Source organism: Macaca nemestrina, chromosome 6 (assembly GCF_043159975.1).
Source record: "Macaca nemestrina isolate mMacNem1 chromosome 6, mMacNem.hap1, whole genome shotgun sequence".
Classification (NCBI taxonomy): Eukaryota; Metazoa; Chordata; class Mammalia; order Primates; family Cercopithecidae; genus Macaca; species Macaca nemestrina.
The window spans coordinates 41,016,101-41,032,726 of NC_092130.1; the positions used below are offsets into that span (position 1 = coordinate 41,016,101).

The window sequence follows — 16,626 nt, forward strand, 5'->3', positions numbered from 1 at the left end:
GAATGGCGTGAACCTGAGAGGCAGAGCTTGCAGTGAGCCGAGATCGCACCACTGCACTCCAGCCTGGGCGACGGAGGAAAAAAAAAAAAAAAAAGCACTTACAGCAAGTTTTTTTTTTTCTTTTTCAGACTACATATTCTGCATTTATTCAGCTACTTCCAGTTCTTGTGATTGTGATTATATCTGTCATTACTCAGCTGCTGGCTACTAATCCCCCATATAGTCTGTTCTATAAATCGTAAGTCTGATATTTCTCAATCTTTTTCAGTAACAGTCTGGGGGTGAAAGACTTGAAGGTTTTGCTGATACATTACTAACATTTCATTTCACCTTTTGCTGTAGAAAACACCAATTTGATGTTTAAAGGAACAGCTGGGTAGTCATGGTGCTGAGACTCAAAAATACTGAAGCAGCCTCCTGTGTGCCTCAGGAAATAGATTGTTTTGTTCTATAGTGACATCATCTGGTCAGCTGCAGAACAGCAGCAACTGGTTTTTGAAGGATCAGTAGAATTTAAGGTTTAGATAGATGAACACATTATCACACCATGGTAGAGTTAGAAAGACTCTGTTGAACTGTTGATAGGATTGCTGGACCCTGTGGGTCTCGGAGCATAGTATTCATAATGGGGATCAAGTGATTATTTTCAATTTTTTTGTTTTTGTTGAAGATAGAGAAATTCCTTGTAATGCTTTTTGCATACAGATTATAAACTCTGATAGGATTTTAAAAAATTTCTTCAATTAATTATTTCAGTTGATTCAGTTTCCAAAGTTTGGTCCCCAGACCAGCCATCATCAGTATCAACAGGCAACATGTTAGAAAGGCAGATTCTAGGGCCCCTCCAAATCCATTGAATTAGAGGCTCTGGGGGTAGGACCAGAAGCCTGAGTTTTAGCAAACCCTCCAGATTATCCTGGTCCACACTGAGGTTTGAGAATCACTAGATTATCTTTTTTGTTAGTAATGAATAATAAATTATTATTCATGATTATAGTTTAGTGGGAAAAAATCTTTTAAAAGTAGAATTTATTAGACAATACATAACAGGAAGAGTCTTTGTCAGTGATCACTGAAGACCATCATTCCAGGTCAATCCAGGTCAGTATTTTCCTTTTTTGTTTGTTTTTGTTTTTTTGAGACAGAGTCTCGCTCTGTCACCTGGGCTGGAGTGCCATGGTGCAATCTGGGCTCGCTTCAACCTCCATCTCCCCGTCAAGCAATTCTTGTGCCTCAACCTCCTGAGTAGCTGGGATTACAGGTGGCACACACCACCACACCCGGCTAATTTTTATATTTTAGTAGAGACAGGGTTTCACTATGTTGGCCAGGCTAGTCTCGAACTCCTAACCTCAGGTGATCCACCCACCTCGGCCTCCCAAAGTGCTGGGATTACAGGCTTGAGCTGTTGGGCCCAGCTAGTATTTTCCTTTTACAGAGAGCGAAGCTGAGGCTGAAAGAGAGGTTTTTTGTTGTTGTTTTTATTTTTGAGGCAGTCTTGCTCTGTCGCCCAGGCTTCCGGGCTGAAGTGCAGTGGTGCAATCTTGGCTCACTGTAATCTCCTTCCTCCGGGTTCGAGTGATTCTCATGCTTCAGCCTCCTGAGTAACTGGGATTATAAGCATGTGCCACCACACCTGGCTAATTTTTATATTTTTTAGTAGAGACTGGGTTTCACCATGTTGGCTGGGCTGGTCTCAAACACCTGATGTCCACCTGTCTTGGCCTCCCAAAGTGCTGGGATTACAGTCATGAGCCACTGCGCCCAGCCTTCAGAGAGAGGTTTTTGCCATCAGGTCACACACCGATTTCCTCTGTTTCCCAGCTTCTCATGTTTTTCCATATGGCACTTCAGCTTTCTTTCTTGTGAGGCCCGCGGGGTAAGCACGGACCTGCTCTGTAAGATCCCCCAACCCCTTAGAGTGAGGGGAGAGCAGTCATGGCCTCGGCTCTTACTCTAATTAGAGAGGATCTAAGGAGAGGGCCGGGAAAAGGCCAAATAAAATGTAGCCCCTTTAAGTAGAATTTGTCCAGTTTGAAGAAAACCATCTTGGATTCTACACATTTCTGTCACATTGTTTTAACTTTTTTTTTTTTTTGAGACGGAGTCTCGCTCTGTCGCCCAGGCTGGAGTGCAGTGGCGCGATCTCGGCTCACTGCAAGCTCCGCCTCCTGGGTTCACGCCATTCTCCTGCCTCAGCCTCCCGAGTAGCTGGGACTACAGGCGCCCACAACCGCGCCCGGCTAATTTTTTGTATTTTTAGTAGAGACGGGGTTTCACCGTGGTCTCGATCTCCTGACCTTGTGATCCGCCCGCCTCGGCCTCCCAAAGTGCTGGGATTACAGGCGTGAGCCACCGCGCCCGGCCACATTGTTTTAACGTGAGTTTGAGGTCCCTTCTGTATTTCCTTACGGTTAGAATTTAGTCAGCTCAGTACTCTTAATGTTGCTGAGCACCAGATACCATTGGATGCCTTGGACCCACAGAGAGTTAGCTCTGAAGCATCATTGAAATATTTTGTCTGAGTTTCTTACATTTCTCAGTTAGCAGCTATGTGCGAAGTACTTTTTATCATGTCCAAAATATTGCTTCTAGGTTGGTGTGAGCTATCTGTTTTTTAATTTGCTATACAACATAATCAGTTCATTCAACCAGCATTTATAATAACCTACTCTGTCAGGTACCATACTAGATCCTACACAACATAAAAATTGTTTGTTTTAAGCATTCAGCATTCTCTTTTAGCACAGAGAGCAGTAAAAGAGAGGTGAGTCTTTTAAGAGAATAAACTATGCTGAAGCTGAATTCATGGTATGAACGTGCTTACATAATACAATTATGATGATGTTATACGTATAATTTTGCTAAGGATATAAGAAGTGTTGGGTACATTAGAAAATGATATCTGCCTCTGCTCTGTGAGCAGATGATGGTGATGATATCTGTGAGGTCAGTGCTAAGAGTAATATTGCCAAATATTATGAGCTCACATGAGCCTCTCTCTCCTTGTTTCAGGACCTTGGGCTACACCATTTCTAGAGAAACTCAGAACCTGCAGGTGCCTTACTTTGTGGATAAAAACTTTGACAAGGTCTACAGAGGAGCTTCTCTGCATGACCTGGAGAAGACAATAGAGAAGGATTACATTGATTATATCCAGACTAGTTGTTGGAAGGAGAAACAACAAAGTAAGATGCTGCAAAAGGGGCATTAGCCGGTGGCCGTGGTTCCTGGCAGGAGGCACCCCCAGCCTCCTGATCCCTCCTCTCTTCTTGTTTGGGGCTACACATGTTTATGTGAACAGAGTCAGAGGACAAAGGCCATTCAGGATACTACAAAAAAGTGGGGGAAATTTATTGACAGGATACATGTGGCCAGGACTTGGCAATCAGGAATTTAGGTGGCGCTAGTCACCTGTCTATATGCCCGTCTCTCTTTGGGTCTCTACCTCTCTGCCCATCTGCCCCCTTTCTTCTCCCCACCAGCTGCCTTCCTTTCTTTCTTCCAGTTTCCCTTTTTCATAACGTTGTTTGCCATGGTTTACAGTAGTTGCCACCCTCCTTATCACTCTCTCAAATTCCCCAGCCTCACCAGTCAGTGCCCCTTTCTGCAGCACACACCTCCGTTAAGTTCTTGGTGCTTGCTGATTTGGTCCACAGTTTCCCAATTCCACACTCTGTAGAGGGAAATCTGATTGAGCCAGCCTTACTTTTTGAACCAGAACAAAGGTTTAGAGGTTTCTGGTATTGAATGAGGTGTCCCCTACCCTCACCTCCAGCTGGTTGTGGCCACACAGAACAAAAGTGACCCCCTGGGTCTGCCCCTTTGGGTGTGGCAGGCCTTCCCCCCTATTTCCCTTTCTGGAGACAGTGGGGATGACAGCGTCTGCCACTGGCTTACAGCTCCAGCAAGTATTACTAAGGAGTGTCTGCAGAAGGGGCAGCCCGGTCTCAGCCAACAGCTTCACCTTTGGTCCCACTTGAATTCTACACACACACTGCATTAGTGACTGTGTCTTCTCAAACTTGGTTTTGGTTATTTTTATTTTCTTTTTTATTTTTCAGGGGCTACCCTTTTAACTGAAGTTTTGGCTCATGTTTAAAAAGCAAATTCTGACTCATTTCTAAAGCCTTATTACTGAGTATCATTAAATATCTAATGGAGTCTGATAAAATTAGCTCGTTGGTCACAGTGCTGCTAAGCCCTCAGTGACCATCACACACTCCCAACTCCGCCCTCAAGTTAAACTCTCCTTCCTCTGTGTTCTTAAAGCACTTTGTTCAACCTGCTAACATAGTACCAATCACACAGTGTTAGAGTTCCAGAGATATATGTCAGTCTCCCCTGCAAGACTATGGGCTCTCTGGGAATAAGAACTTGGTCTTACTAATTTTGTGTCTCAGGGCCCTGGCACAGTGCTTGCTTCAGAACAGGTGCTCAGCAAATGTCTTTTGAAGAGAGGATTCTCAGGAGTAGAAAACAATGAAAATGCTGAAGATTGTGAATAACAACAGCAGGGTTAGTGTCCTAACTCACCCTTAGGGACCTGGTCTCTGCCCCCTATTTCTGTAAGGCAAAGTCCCACTGTTCTCTCAAAGTACATTAGGAAGTTGGTGAGCAGTGACTCTGGGATATAAGAGGAAATTAAATAGGAAGAGGAAATTCCATTTTTATTGAAAAGCACTGAAGGTTCAGGAAATACTCTACCCCATTGCTAAACTAGATTTTACAAGAATCGAAAATCAGGAAAGAATTTTGGAGCAGGAGAAAGGCCTCATACTAAAAGGCAGTATATAGGCCAGGCATGGTAGCTTATGCCTATAGTCCTGGCACTTTGGGAGGCCGAGGCAGGAGGATCACTTGAGTCTAGGAGTTTGAGACCAGCCTGGGAACCCCATCTCTACAAAAAGTATAAGAATAAGCCAGGTGTGGCAGCACATGCCTGTGGTTCCAGCTACTCAGGAGGTCAAGCCTGGGAGATCGAGGCTACAGTGAGCTGTGATCACTCCACTGCACTCCAGCCTGGGCTACAGAGCGAGATCCTGTCTCAATAAAAAGGCAGTATATACATGGATCCAAATCAGGTGAAAGCCAGTATATGTCCTGAAAGTCCCTATTGTCTGGGTCCCGGGAGGGCTTTGACTTTGTTGCTTTCTGCAAGAACTGGATGAAAATCTGCATTTCACATTCTTCAGACACCCCCTGCCCCACATCTTTCTCTATGGCAGTAAGATGCTGGAATTATGCAAAGAGCTCATGGTAAGGATTGCACCAGAGGTGGTTTCTAAGCTTTTGTCCCCATCCCCACGAGGCCTAGTTCAGAGCTTCAGCACTCTCCAGGTATAAATAAAAATCCAGTGAGTGGCCAGGTACTATGGCTCATGCCTGTAATCCCAGCACTTTGGGAGGCCAAGGAGGGTGGATCACCTGAGGTCAGGAGTTTGAGACCAGCCTAGCCACATGGTGAAACCCCGTCTCTACTGAAAATACAAAAATTAGCTGGGAGTGGTGGCATGCGCCTGTAATTCCAGCTATTTGGGAGGCTGAGGCAAGAGAATCACTTGAACCCGGAGGCAGAGGTTGCAGTGAGCCAAGATCATGCCACTGCACTTCAGCCTGGGTGACAGAGCGAGACTCCATCTCAAAAAAAAAAAAAAAAAATCCAGTGAGTAAGCGTGAAGTGTGTACCCACAAGTTTGAAATGGGGATTATCAGCACAAACCCCTTACAAATCTATTTCTGGCATTTAAGTACAGTGGCTATGCAGAGCCTGCACACAACCCAAGTGCCATTTGAGAACAAGCAGCATCTGCCCTCTGAATCCAGCAGCAAGTGCAGCCAACAAGGTTAAATTTAGCACTTGGAGGTTGTAAAAATAAACCCACTTGAGAACAAAGTTCACTCTTGGCAAAATACCAAATGCAAACTGTTTTTAGCAAGGTTAGCCATTGACTTTTTAAATCTTTGGTTCATTTATTTTCTCTGCTCTTCCTTAGAATGCTTAATCTGGGTAAACTTTTTTTTTTTTTTTTTTTTTTTTTGAGACAGTCTCGCTCTGTCACCCAGGCTGGAGTATAGTGGTGCAATCTCGGCTCATTGCAACCTCCACCTCCCGGGTTCAAGCAATTCTCCTGCCTCAGCCTCCCGAGTGGCTGGGACTACAGGCACATGCCACCATGCCTGGCTAATTTTTTTAGTTTTTAGTAGAGATGGGGTTTCACCATGTTGGTCAGGCTGGTCTCAAACTCCTGACCTCAAGTAATCCGCCCACCTCGGCCTCCCAAAGTGCTGGGATCACAGGGGGTTTCACCGTGTTGGTCAGGCTGGTCTCGAACTCCTGACCTCAAGTAATCCACCCACCTCGGCCTCCCAAAGTGCTGGGATCACAGGCGTCAGCCACCACACCCTGCCAATCTGGGTAAACTTTTATGAGCAATCCCTTACTATAAACACTAATTGTCCTGTTTACTTATTCGCAGCTGCATCTAGATAGTAAACCTGATGCCAGAGCAAGTGGCCACACCACGAGGCTAGGCTGAACGAAAGTAGCAGGCAGGAACTGCCTCTTGGCCTAGCCGAGCTGAGCTGAGGTCCTGGCCTGGACTGACAGAGGAGCACTTCTTTCCACACCCTTGAGTAGGATAACCTAGTGGGTAGAAGCTTAGGCTTTGAAATGGGCATAGAGTCCACTTCCTCCGGGAAAGGTTATGTGGGTGATGGAAGATGGCATGGGTGTAACTCTTAGCACAGTGTCTGGCACATAGAAAGTGCCTAATGTCTGGTGGAGTCCTGGCTTTACCTGGCTTTGCACTGTAGACTGGATGCAGTACCATCTCATGGGGCTGGATCATGAGGGCAGTTGGGATCCGTTGCAGTCTTTCAGCTGTCGAGACCAATCTGGGCTCTTTTGCAGCATGTTCTTGGGAGAGGTTCTGGGTCTTGCTTCTCTTGGCAATTTGCCTGAGTCAGTTTATCTTTAAGGCTCAATGCTCTGTCCATCTGTTATAGTGACATTCAGAGGAAGGGGAACTTTCTGCTAAGAAGAAAAGGTATTCTCTGGAACCTGCCATTCCCCAAAATTTTTTTACATTGCTTAGAAGTTATTGAATATTAACAGAATTTGTCAAAAGCAGCATATTCTTGAAGTTGACCCTTTGTTCATTGAAGGATGAAAGGATTCACTGGCAATTTAGAGAGAAGTTGCTCTGAGCTTGGTAGTGGGGATGTGGGACACGGTTCCTTGAAACACTAACCTTGTACAAGGTCCTTGCTGTGGAGCAGGGGTCTCTGAGCTGGTTTCAGTGAGCTTTATGAAAAGCAATGTGATATTTTGAGAAAAGCAGTTATCTTTCATCAGCTTGTTGAAGTGGCCTTCAATGTAGAAAATATAAAGAGTCACTAGCCCTTAATGTTTCCTGGAACAAGATTTCAGGGAATGAGGCATTTAGAAAAGCTGAGCGAATGAAAAACCTAAGGAAATAATTTCAAAGAAAAGCAAAACCACAGAATCTGTTTCAATACTGGTGTAACTGTGACTCCAGAGGACTAAAGGCACAGACTGACTTCACAGAGGCCTCCTGGGCAGAGGTTACCCACAGGCCAAGGAAGCCTGAGATTGGAGTTAGTGGCGAGCCCTGGGCAGGATGCAGGAGCAGAGAGCTTTCATTTGGATACGGCCCATGATCCTCCATGAAGCCCCATCACCTGCAAGGGTGACTGTGCCAAGACAAGCCCTGGCTAGCAGGCACTGCAGGCACCCTCACCGAGCAGGGAGAGCACATTGTTCTGGAGCCTGGGAGACCCACTACTTGCCAAGCAACTGCTGGGCTAGAGCCCAGGCTGTTTGGCCTCCATTGTAGAGGGAGGGTTTTTATGCATATCCACCCCTCACCCTGGAGTCCTGCATTTAATCTGCACTTTGGGCCTTACTTGGGGGTAAATAGCATCATTGTGAGCAGAAATGCCAGACAGTGTTTTGTGTTGACAGAAACGTATTCAGAAAGCAATGCCCATTGTTCCCCCTGGCTAAATAATAATTCCTGTTTCCAGGCAGTTTGCTGATTAATCAGACAGGTGTCTTTCGTTCCACCAAGAAAAACAAAATCTGTCAGCAAGACGATTAAGAATGGATAGGCAGATTTCAAAACAATTAAAATAGCATTTTTACAAGTCTGGTCCTTTAAACATTGAGTAGCTGCCTGCTGTCAGAGGCTTTCAGAAGCCACACACCACATCCAAGCATGCCATCCTGTTAATATGCAATACGTCTCTAAAGGTGCTTTTCAGGCATTCCTCCCTGAGTATGCCTGAAACCTCACAAAAGAATAAAAAATAGAGGCAGCCAAACCACCGTTGAGTCAGGAAACATAGAGATTATATTCTGGTTAAAAATAGAATGACCTTCTCCACCATGAAGAGAAAATGAAACTCCTTTAGTCAAGGAGACAAAGGTCACCAGATCCAGATGATTCAACTTTTAAAAAGGCCCAGCTGCCTTTGGCCTTTGAGTTGGGGACCCCACATGTGGTGAGGAAATGAAGAATGCCAGTAGCGCCCTGGCCTTGTGTAGACGCACACCTGGCAGCAGTAGGCTCTGTGTGCCTTCGCACATGTGAGTTATGATGCAGCAATGCAAGAGAAGAATAGAGCAGCTGTCTGTTTCAGATGGCAGGAATAGGCCACTGGACTCCATTCTCTCCCAGCTGCCGTCGGAATCCCACTTGTAGGAGGCTGTGGTGCGGTCTCACTGCACACGCGCAGGTTTCCTAAGTCTGGTGCCAAATGTTTTCTTGGTAAGAACTAAGTTCAGTGCTTTTATAAGACAGCACAGATACTGTTGGACTGCAGGGTCACAGGTGCCCTTTAATCCTCCACACCTGGTCTAGTGCCTCAGATGTGTTTTGTGAATAAATTGAGTAAATGTTTCTTACATTTAATTGAAAGAAAAAGCTTGAAATGAAGTAAAAGGAGCTTTGACTCCAGAAATGTTGAAATGAAACAAAGGAGCTCAACTCTTGATGAACTGGTTACCTCTTTTATCTTTCAGAGTCAGAGCTGACAAATTTGGCAGGATTATACAGAGATGAACGATTGAAACAGAAAGCAGAGTCGCTGAAACTTGAAAACTGTGAGAAACTTTCCAAACTCATTGGCCTACGCAGAGGTGGCTGAGAGGATAATGGTCCTATGCAGGGCTGGGGTTTTGCTACTTGTTCCTATTTATGTTCCTGATTCCATTTTATAATACAAAATTAGGTAATGGTGAACACTTTACTATTTGCTAAGTTCGTTGGTTGGGCAGAGTGGCAGGAGCATGGGCACGAGAGCCAGACGTGTCCTCACAGAATCCGTCCTGGGGAGTGACTCCAGGTCCCAGGAGGAGTTCATCTAAGTTAAATTAATGGCAAAGCATTGGATTCTGTTTCCCTGCTCCATGCCTACCCTGCCTCTGTGAATGGAGTTCAGGGCATCCCAGAGCAGATCCATGTTTTCTTCCTTCTTCCCTTCTTCAGTGAAGTCTTAAGACCCAGGCATTCCTAGGCTTAGCCAAAGCTTAATATTAGTTATTTACACTGTCTACCAAGAATTATACCTCTCCCTTCATTAGAGTCATCATCTCTGCCAAGATTTAGCCTTTGGAACATGTTCCTGCCCAGCTTTCCATTTTCTAGGGGAATATGGAGAAATTTAAACTATTGTAGTCAATAGTTTTCTATTATTCCAATCTCTGCTCAGTAGCATTAGCAAACTGCCTGATTTGAGTTTCCTTTATTTCCTTAACCCTCTCTCTTTTAGGGGGTCCAGAAATTAAAACTACTGAGCAGCATCCGGAGGCAGGGGCCAGGGTGAAGGTATAAAGCAAGACCAAGCCTCATCTCCTCCATGAAGCCTCCCTAGTCCATCATAGAACCCAGAGAATGTCCCTTCGGTCATTTCTCCTCAGTGTCATCATTGGTGTCATCGCACTTGGGCTGAGTTCCTATATCCCACAGAGGCAGATGGTCAGACCCAGGAGGAGGCATTGCCATTTCTCCAGGCTGTTTGCTCAAGCCTAGAGATACAGGGGACAGATCCTCTCTCCCTGGATATGGGGGTCTAGCACTGGCCCCAGTAGCCACTTTGTTTAACCCGGTATCCTATAGTTTGTGATCTGAGATGCTTTTTCCATTTATTGAGTGCCTACTATAAAAGCAGGGGCTCTCACACATATTTTCTTAAGCCTCCTCACAACTCTGAAGTAGATGTATTATCCCTGGTTCTATGAATGAGAACATTGGCCCAGAGAGGATGACACAGGTCATACAGCTGATAGTGGCAGAGTGAGACAGCAGGCTGCGTGTCAGGTAGAAAGTGGGAGAGAGCATCCTCATGTCTCAGGTGATTCTAGCCAGGCTGGTGAAGCAGAACCTTTCCCGAGGATGCCTCTGTCCTCCCCCACCCCATGACACCTCGTCCTTTCTATGGCAATCCTGAATCCATTCAGGACGTCCCTGCTGCTCTTTAAGGAGCAGGACCCTGTCTAACATAAATTCTGTACACAAAATAAGAGGTCCATCACAGGCAGGGAACCCTCCCACTGGTGACAAGAAAGAATTCAGTCACTGCCTGGGCTGTGTGGTTCTGGGCCTTCCTGTAGAGCTGAGCTGCCTGGATTATCATGACTCTGAACTTGGAAGGATCATTAAGTGACTGTAACCTACTCTCCATGCTTCCTTCATATTGGAAGAAAAGTTTCTGTTAGAGAGTCGGCCGGGTGCAGTAGCTCATGCCTGTAATCCCAGCACTTTGGGAGGCTGTGGCAGGTGAATCACCTGAGGTCAGGGGTTCAAGACCAGCCTGGTCAACACGGTGAAACTCCATCTCTACTAATAATACAAAAATTAGCCAGGCGTGGTGGCATACACCTGTAGTCCCAGCTACTCATTCTCTGATGAGAATCGCTGCAACCTGCGAGGCGGAGATTTCAGTTAGCTGAGACCACGCCACTGCACTCCAGCCTGGGCAACAGAGTGAGACTGTATCAAAAAAAGAAAAAAAAAAAAGAGAGCATCTACATTAGAACAGATTCCAAAGTAAAGTCTCTTCATCCCAATGCATGGCCATGATTTACACAGACGTGCCTAGCGTGGCTCACCAACATCTGAACGGTTGTTCCCTACCATGCCTCTGCAGGCATTGCACAGGGTCAGGAGATGGGTTCACAGGTAAAGATTGGGGGCTTTAGTGGCTTGTAGGGGACAACTGCTCAGTTGTAGGGAGAGGGAGCATTTCTAGAAATAGCCAGATTTTGCTACCCAACTAGGTCTGTCCTCCTGGTTTTGGGGGCCCCTTCTTGATCCCCTCTGAGTGACTGAGGGAGGTTACATTGTAAAATGTGTCCATGAGCTAAACAGGCTTATGGAAAGTTCTTATATACACAAAAAAATCAAAGCTCTCCTCTCCCCATCCCTAACCTCTGCTAGAAAATTTGCCATAATGAAACTGACTTGACAGATTAAAAGACCCTGTCCTCGATGGCCAGGAATTGGATAGTCACCCATTTTATGGACTTCATGGCAGCGATGAGTAATCTGTGATGATACTAAATAGAGGCAATAGTAACTAACTCCATTAAATGTCATGCTGATTGTCTGTTTTTATAGCACTGATGATACTGTTTTATTTATTACCAATAGACCACAACATTCACATCTGTTTTTCCTCAAGGGAACCATATTTGCTTTTGGTTGAAGGATTTATCTATTTGATACTATCCAGAATATTGTTAAACTATAATTTCCTGGGTTATATTTTAGATGGGTTGTCTGCATGGTGGTAAAATAAGCTTTTTCCTCTTGCCTACATCCTTTGGAAGATCTCCTGATCATACATAACTAGGTAGGGCTTATTCTTGCTGTTGGAGCTTGGCACCCAGCTCTAGACTGTTTCTTTGAGTATTACTGCAGATTGGAGACGTGTGTGATAGGAGCAGGGCTCAGAAATAGGGCTTGAAGCTCAAGCAGAAACTGAAGCTGTCATTCAAATGAAGGTGCTCTCTCTACTGCATGATCGACAGTGAGGAAAGGAAGATGAAAATCCTTCTTATCACTAAGAGCTTGAAGGAATCCACGTCCCCAGATTAGTAACCCTAGAGTTCATCTGCGCAAGCTAGGAGATGTGTAAGCTTCCTTGACCAGCGCAGGCCTTACAGCACAGGAGCAGTGACCAGTAAGGAAATGCCACTGCTGTGCTTTCTGTTGGAAACTGCTGGAAAATACAGTGAACTGGCCAGGCACAGTGGCTTATGCCTGTAATCCCAACACTTTGAAAGGCTGAGGCAGGCAGATCGTTTGAGGTCAGGAGTTCAAGACCAGCCTGGCCAACATGGTGAAACCCCGTCTCTACTAAAAATGCAAAAATTAGCCGGGCATGGTAGCAGGTGTCTGTAATCCCAGCTCCTCGGGAAGCTGAGGCAGGAGAATCGCTTGAGCCTGGGAGGCGGAGGTTGCAGTGAGCCGAGATTGCAGCAGTACACTCCAGCCTGGGTGACAGAGTGAGACTCTGTTTCAAAAAAAAAAAGAAAATGCAGTGAACTTCAGATGCCACTGGAACATGGGTTCTAGCAGCCTGGTCAAACTATGTGTCATTCTTTTTCCTCCTTATACTCAGGACGGGCTTTGTGAGGAGGCACTGTGCGGTTCCAGTGACTTTCTGTTACAGCTGGCCACACCACACAAGCAAGTGCCTCATCTGCATGCAGTGCTCCTCACAGGAGCTTGCACTTCATTCCTATTTATTCTGCCCTCATTTAAGGTGTGAGCTTAGTGTCCTAATATATTTATTTTTGGAAAGGGCCAAGTTACAAAACATCTTTTTTTGAGGCTGCACTGTTGATATGGCATGCAGTGACCACCAAGAAAGTATATACTCATGTGTTAGATACTGATTACATCATTTACATCATGCTCAGTATTTGGAATTGAAGATGTGAATGTTCTGTGACCAGAGTAGGGATGACACAAATGGAATCAGCTCCTGGTGGACTAAGAATCTTGAAAAAAATCTAGCCACCTCATCCACTATATCTGGATTAAATGTATTTTAACAAAAACATTAAACAATTTTATATAAAAAGAATGGCTATTTTTCCTTGGTTCTTTTACCTTTGCCCATGGCGTCCTTGGGCACTGCGCATCGCCTGACTCCCTTGGAGCCACTTCCGACTAAAGAAGCTTTTGATGCCTGCTCCAGTCTTCCCTCACCCATCAGTGGGATTATTTGCATTTAGAATAGAAGATAGCATTGTTGGCATTAGTTCCACATTTTCTATCAGATAACAGCAGTTGCAGTACATCACAGCCAATATACAGATCAAAACTACACTTAGCATCAGAAATTCAGGTGTTATCCCAGTTCCTTGCTGGCTTTGTTCCTAGTGGCCCATATTTAGGAAAGTTTTGGTTTAAAAATATAGTAAATGATATTTACATGATCCTAACTGGTAATGATAGCTTTCATTTGAAAAAGAAAGCGAGATGAGATTCAATTCAGCAATGATTGAGAACTTATTCTGAGCCAGATGGGCTGGGTTTTTGGGATGGGGGTCAGGGAACAGGTGAGGCCCAGCACCAAGACTCCTGGAGCTCATATCTAATGGGAAGGCCAGGCTTTCCACAGCGCTCCCCAGTGCAATGAATAGCTAAAGGGAGACCAAGGGGACCACAGACTCTATAACAAAGGAATTTAACCCAGTCTGAGGGGTCAGTGAAAGCAACTCTGAGGAAGAGAGATGTGAAATATAATCACCCTTCCTACAGAGATGAATAGATTTTTATTTAGTGAAGGAGCATGGAAGCAAGACTTCCAGTGCTCCCATTTCCATCACTAGCACTTCCACCCATCCAAGTGCCAAAGTCAGCAACCCAAGCCAGGCACAGTTATGTGCACCTGCATCCCAGCTACCTCCAGAGGCTGAGGTGGGAGGATCACTTGAGGCCAGGAGCTTGAGACCAGCCTGAGTGATATAGCAAGACCCCATCTCTGACAATAAAATTAAAAAGTTGGCCAGGTGCAGTGGCACACTCCTGTAATCCCAGCACTTTGGGAGCCCGCGAGGGTGGATCACCTGAGGTTGGGAGTTCGAGACCAGCCTGACCAACATGGAGAAACCCCATCTCTACTAAAAATACAAAAATTAGCCAGGCATGATGGCGGGTGCCTGTAATCCCAGCTACTCGGGAGGCTGAGGCAGAAGAATCACTTGAACCTGGGAGGCGGAGGTTGCAGTGAGCCAGGATTGCACCATTGCACTCTAACCTGGGTGACAGAGTAAGACTCCATCTCTTTTTTTTTTTTTTTTTTTGAGATGGAGTCTCGCTGTCTCCCAGGCTGGAGTGCAGTGGCCGGATCTCAGCTCACTGCAAGCTCCACCTCCCGGGTCCACGCCATTCTCCTGCCTCAGCCTCCCGAGTAGCTGGGACTACAGGCACCTGCCACCTCACCCGGCTAGTTTTTTTTGTATTTTTTAGTAGAGACGGGGTTTCACCGTGTTAGCCAGGATGGTCTCGATCTCCTGACCTCATGATCCACCTGTCTCAGCCTCCCAAAGTGCTGGGATTACAGGCTTGAGCCACCGCGCCCGGCCAAAGACTCCATCTCAAAAGAAATGATAATAATAAAAATAAAAAGTCAAAAACCACTGGGCATGGTGGCTCACGCCTGTAATCCCAACACTTTGGGAGACTGAGGCAGGTGGATCACAAGGTCAGGAGATCGTGATCATCCTGGCTAACACAGTAAAACCCCATCTCTACTAAAAACACAAAAAATTAGCTGGGCGTGGTGGCAGGTGCCTGTAGTCCCAGCTACTCAGGAGGCTGAGGCAGGAGAATCTATTGAACCCGGGAGGCAGAGGTTGCAGTGAGCTATCGCTCCTCTGCACTCCAGCCTGGGCGACAGAGTAAGACTCCGTCTCAAAAAAAAAAAGTCAAAAACCCAAGAAACTTTGTGTGGTAGACTTAATTTGGCACCCCCTAATATTTATGCCTTTGTGTAGTCCCCTTTCTAATCGGGGCTGGCCTTTGATCTTTAACCAACAGAATGTGGCAAAACTGGCAGCTTCCATTTTTGCACTTGGAGGGAAGCCAGCTACCATGTAAATTCAATTACCTGAGACCACTACACTAACCAAAGGAGAAGCCATGCAGAAAAGAATCAAGCAACCAAGCTGACAGCAAGAACTGAGGACCCAAACATATACTTCAAGTTGAGCCATTTGTGTTACCCCAGATCATGCGCAGAGCAGAAATGTGCTGCCCCACTAAGTCCTGCTCAGACTGCAGAATTGTGAGCAAATAATAAAATGATTGCAGTCATTTTATTGCAGGTGCAGTGGCTCATGCCTGTAATCCCAACACTTTAGGATGCTGAGGCAGGCAGATGGCTTGAGTACAGGAGTTCAAGACCAGTCTGGGCAACATGATAAAACCCTGTCTCTACCGAAAAATAAAAAAATTAGCTGCATACCTACAGTCCCAGCTACTGGGGAGGTTAAGGTGGGAGGATTGCTTGAGGCCGGGAGGCGGAGGTTGCAGTGAGCTGGGATTGCGCCACTGTACTCCAGGCTGGGCGACAGTGTAAGACTCTGTCTTTAAAAAAAAAAAAAAAAAAAAGTTGCTGTTTGAAGTCATTGCATTTTATGGTGATTTTTAGCAATAGACAACCAAAATACTTTTCCTTGTCCCCATATCCCCTCTCTCTGTTAAGCTCCATCAATTTTTTTTTTTTTTTTTTTTTTTTTTTTTTTTTGAGACGGAGTCTCGCTCTGTCACCCAGGCTGGAGTGCAGTGGCCGGATCTCAGCTCACTGCAAGCTCCGCCTCCCGGGCTTACGCCATTCTCCTGCCTCAGCCTCCCGAGTAGCTGGGACTACAGGCGCCTGCCACCTCGCCCGGCTAAGTTTTTGTATTTTTAGTAGAGATGGGGTTTCACTGTGTTAGCCAGGATGGTCTCGATCTCCTGACCTCGTGATCCACCCGTCTCGGCCTCCCAAAGTGCTGGGATTACAGGCTTGAGCCACTGCGCCCGGCCGGCTCCATCAATTTTACCTCCAGAATATCCTAAGCCTACTCTCATCTCTGACACTGACTCTCAAACTACCATCCACTTTCACTGCAGTAGCCTTCTCAGTTAAAGTTGTCTCTGTGCACTTACACAGCCCCACTCCAGTCTATGTACCTCACTGCAACAAAAGAGATCTTTTCCAAGCATAAATTGGATCACATCATCCTCTTGCTTAAAATATTTCAGTAGTTTTCTTTTGTCCCTAAAATAAAAATCATCAAAGTCCTTAGCATGGCTTACCTTGCTTAGCAAGGCTCTGCCAAGTTCCTTGTCTCTACCCACTGCCCAAGCCCCCTCTTGCCCTATAATCTTTTTCTTTTATGCCATGCTAGCCTTTAGTTACTACACTCTACAACCCCTTTTGACCCAGGGACTTTGTGTACATTGTTTCCTCTTTCTGGTATCCCTACCTACTCACCTGCCCCTACCCTCTTTGCTAAGCGCTTCCTAGTTACCTTAATAGGCTTCAGCTCAGACATCACTTCCTCACAGAAGCTTTCTCTGCCCCACCTGGCTAAGTTTCCCT

General features: G+C 45.7%; 1 protein-coding gene across 7 annotated transcripts in view; it reads left to right on the forward strand.

The window, feature by feature from the left end:
- The window catches only part of LOC105467059 (DnaJ heat shock protein family (Hsp40) member C18), a 39,561-nt gene extending 24,233 nt beyond the window's left edge, over nucleotides 1-15,328 (forward strand). For 4 of the 7 annotated variants that reach the window (XM_011716381.3, XM_071098342.1, XM_071098343.1 and 1 more), the window contains exons 8-10: nucleotides 129-238; nucleotides 3,016-3,188; nucleotides 9,047-9,273. In XM_011716381.3, the coding sequence (XP_011714683.2) occupies nucleotides 129-238; nucleotides 3,016-3,188; nucleotides 9,047-9,171 (408 nt within the window). In that variant the 3' untranslated portion in view covers nucleotides 9,172-9,273. Of the gene's footprint in view, nucleotides 1-128; nucleotides 239-3,015; nucleotides 3,189-4,403; nucleotides 4,519-9,046; nucleotides 9,274-9,795; nucleotides 13,117-15,077 lie in introns of those variants that run through there. The other 3 variants (XR_011624644.1, XR_011624645.1, XM_024788166.2) reach the window with 3 other exon arrangements.
- The last annotated feature ends 1,298 nt before the right edge of the window (nucleotides 15,329-16,626 follow it).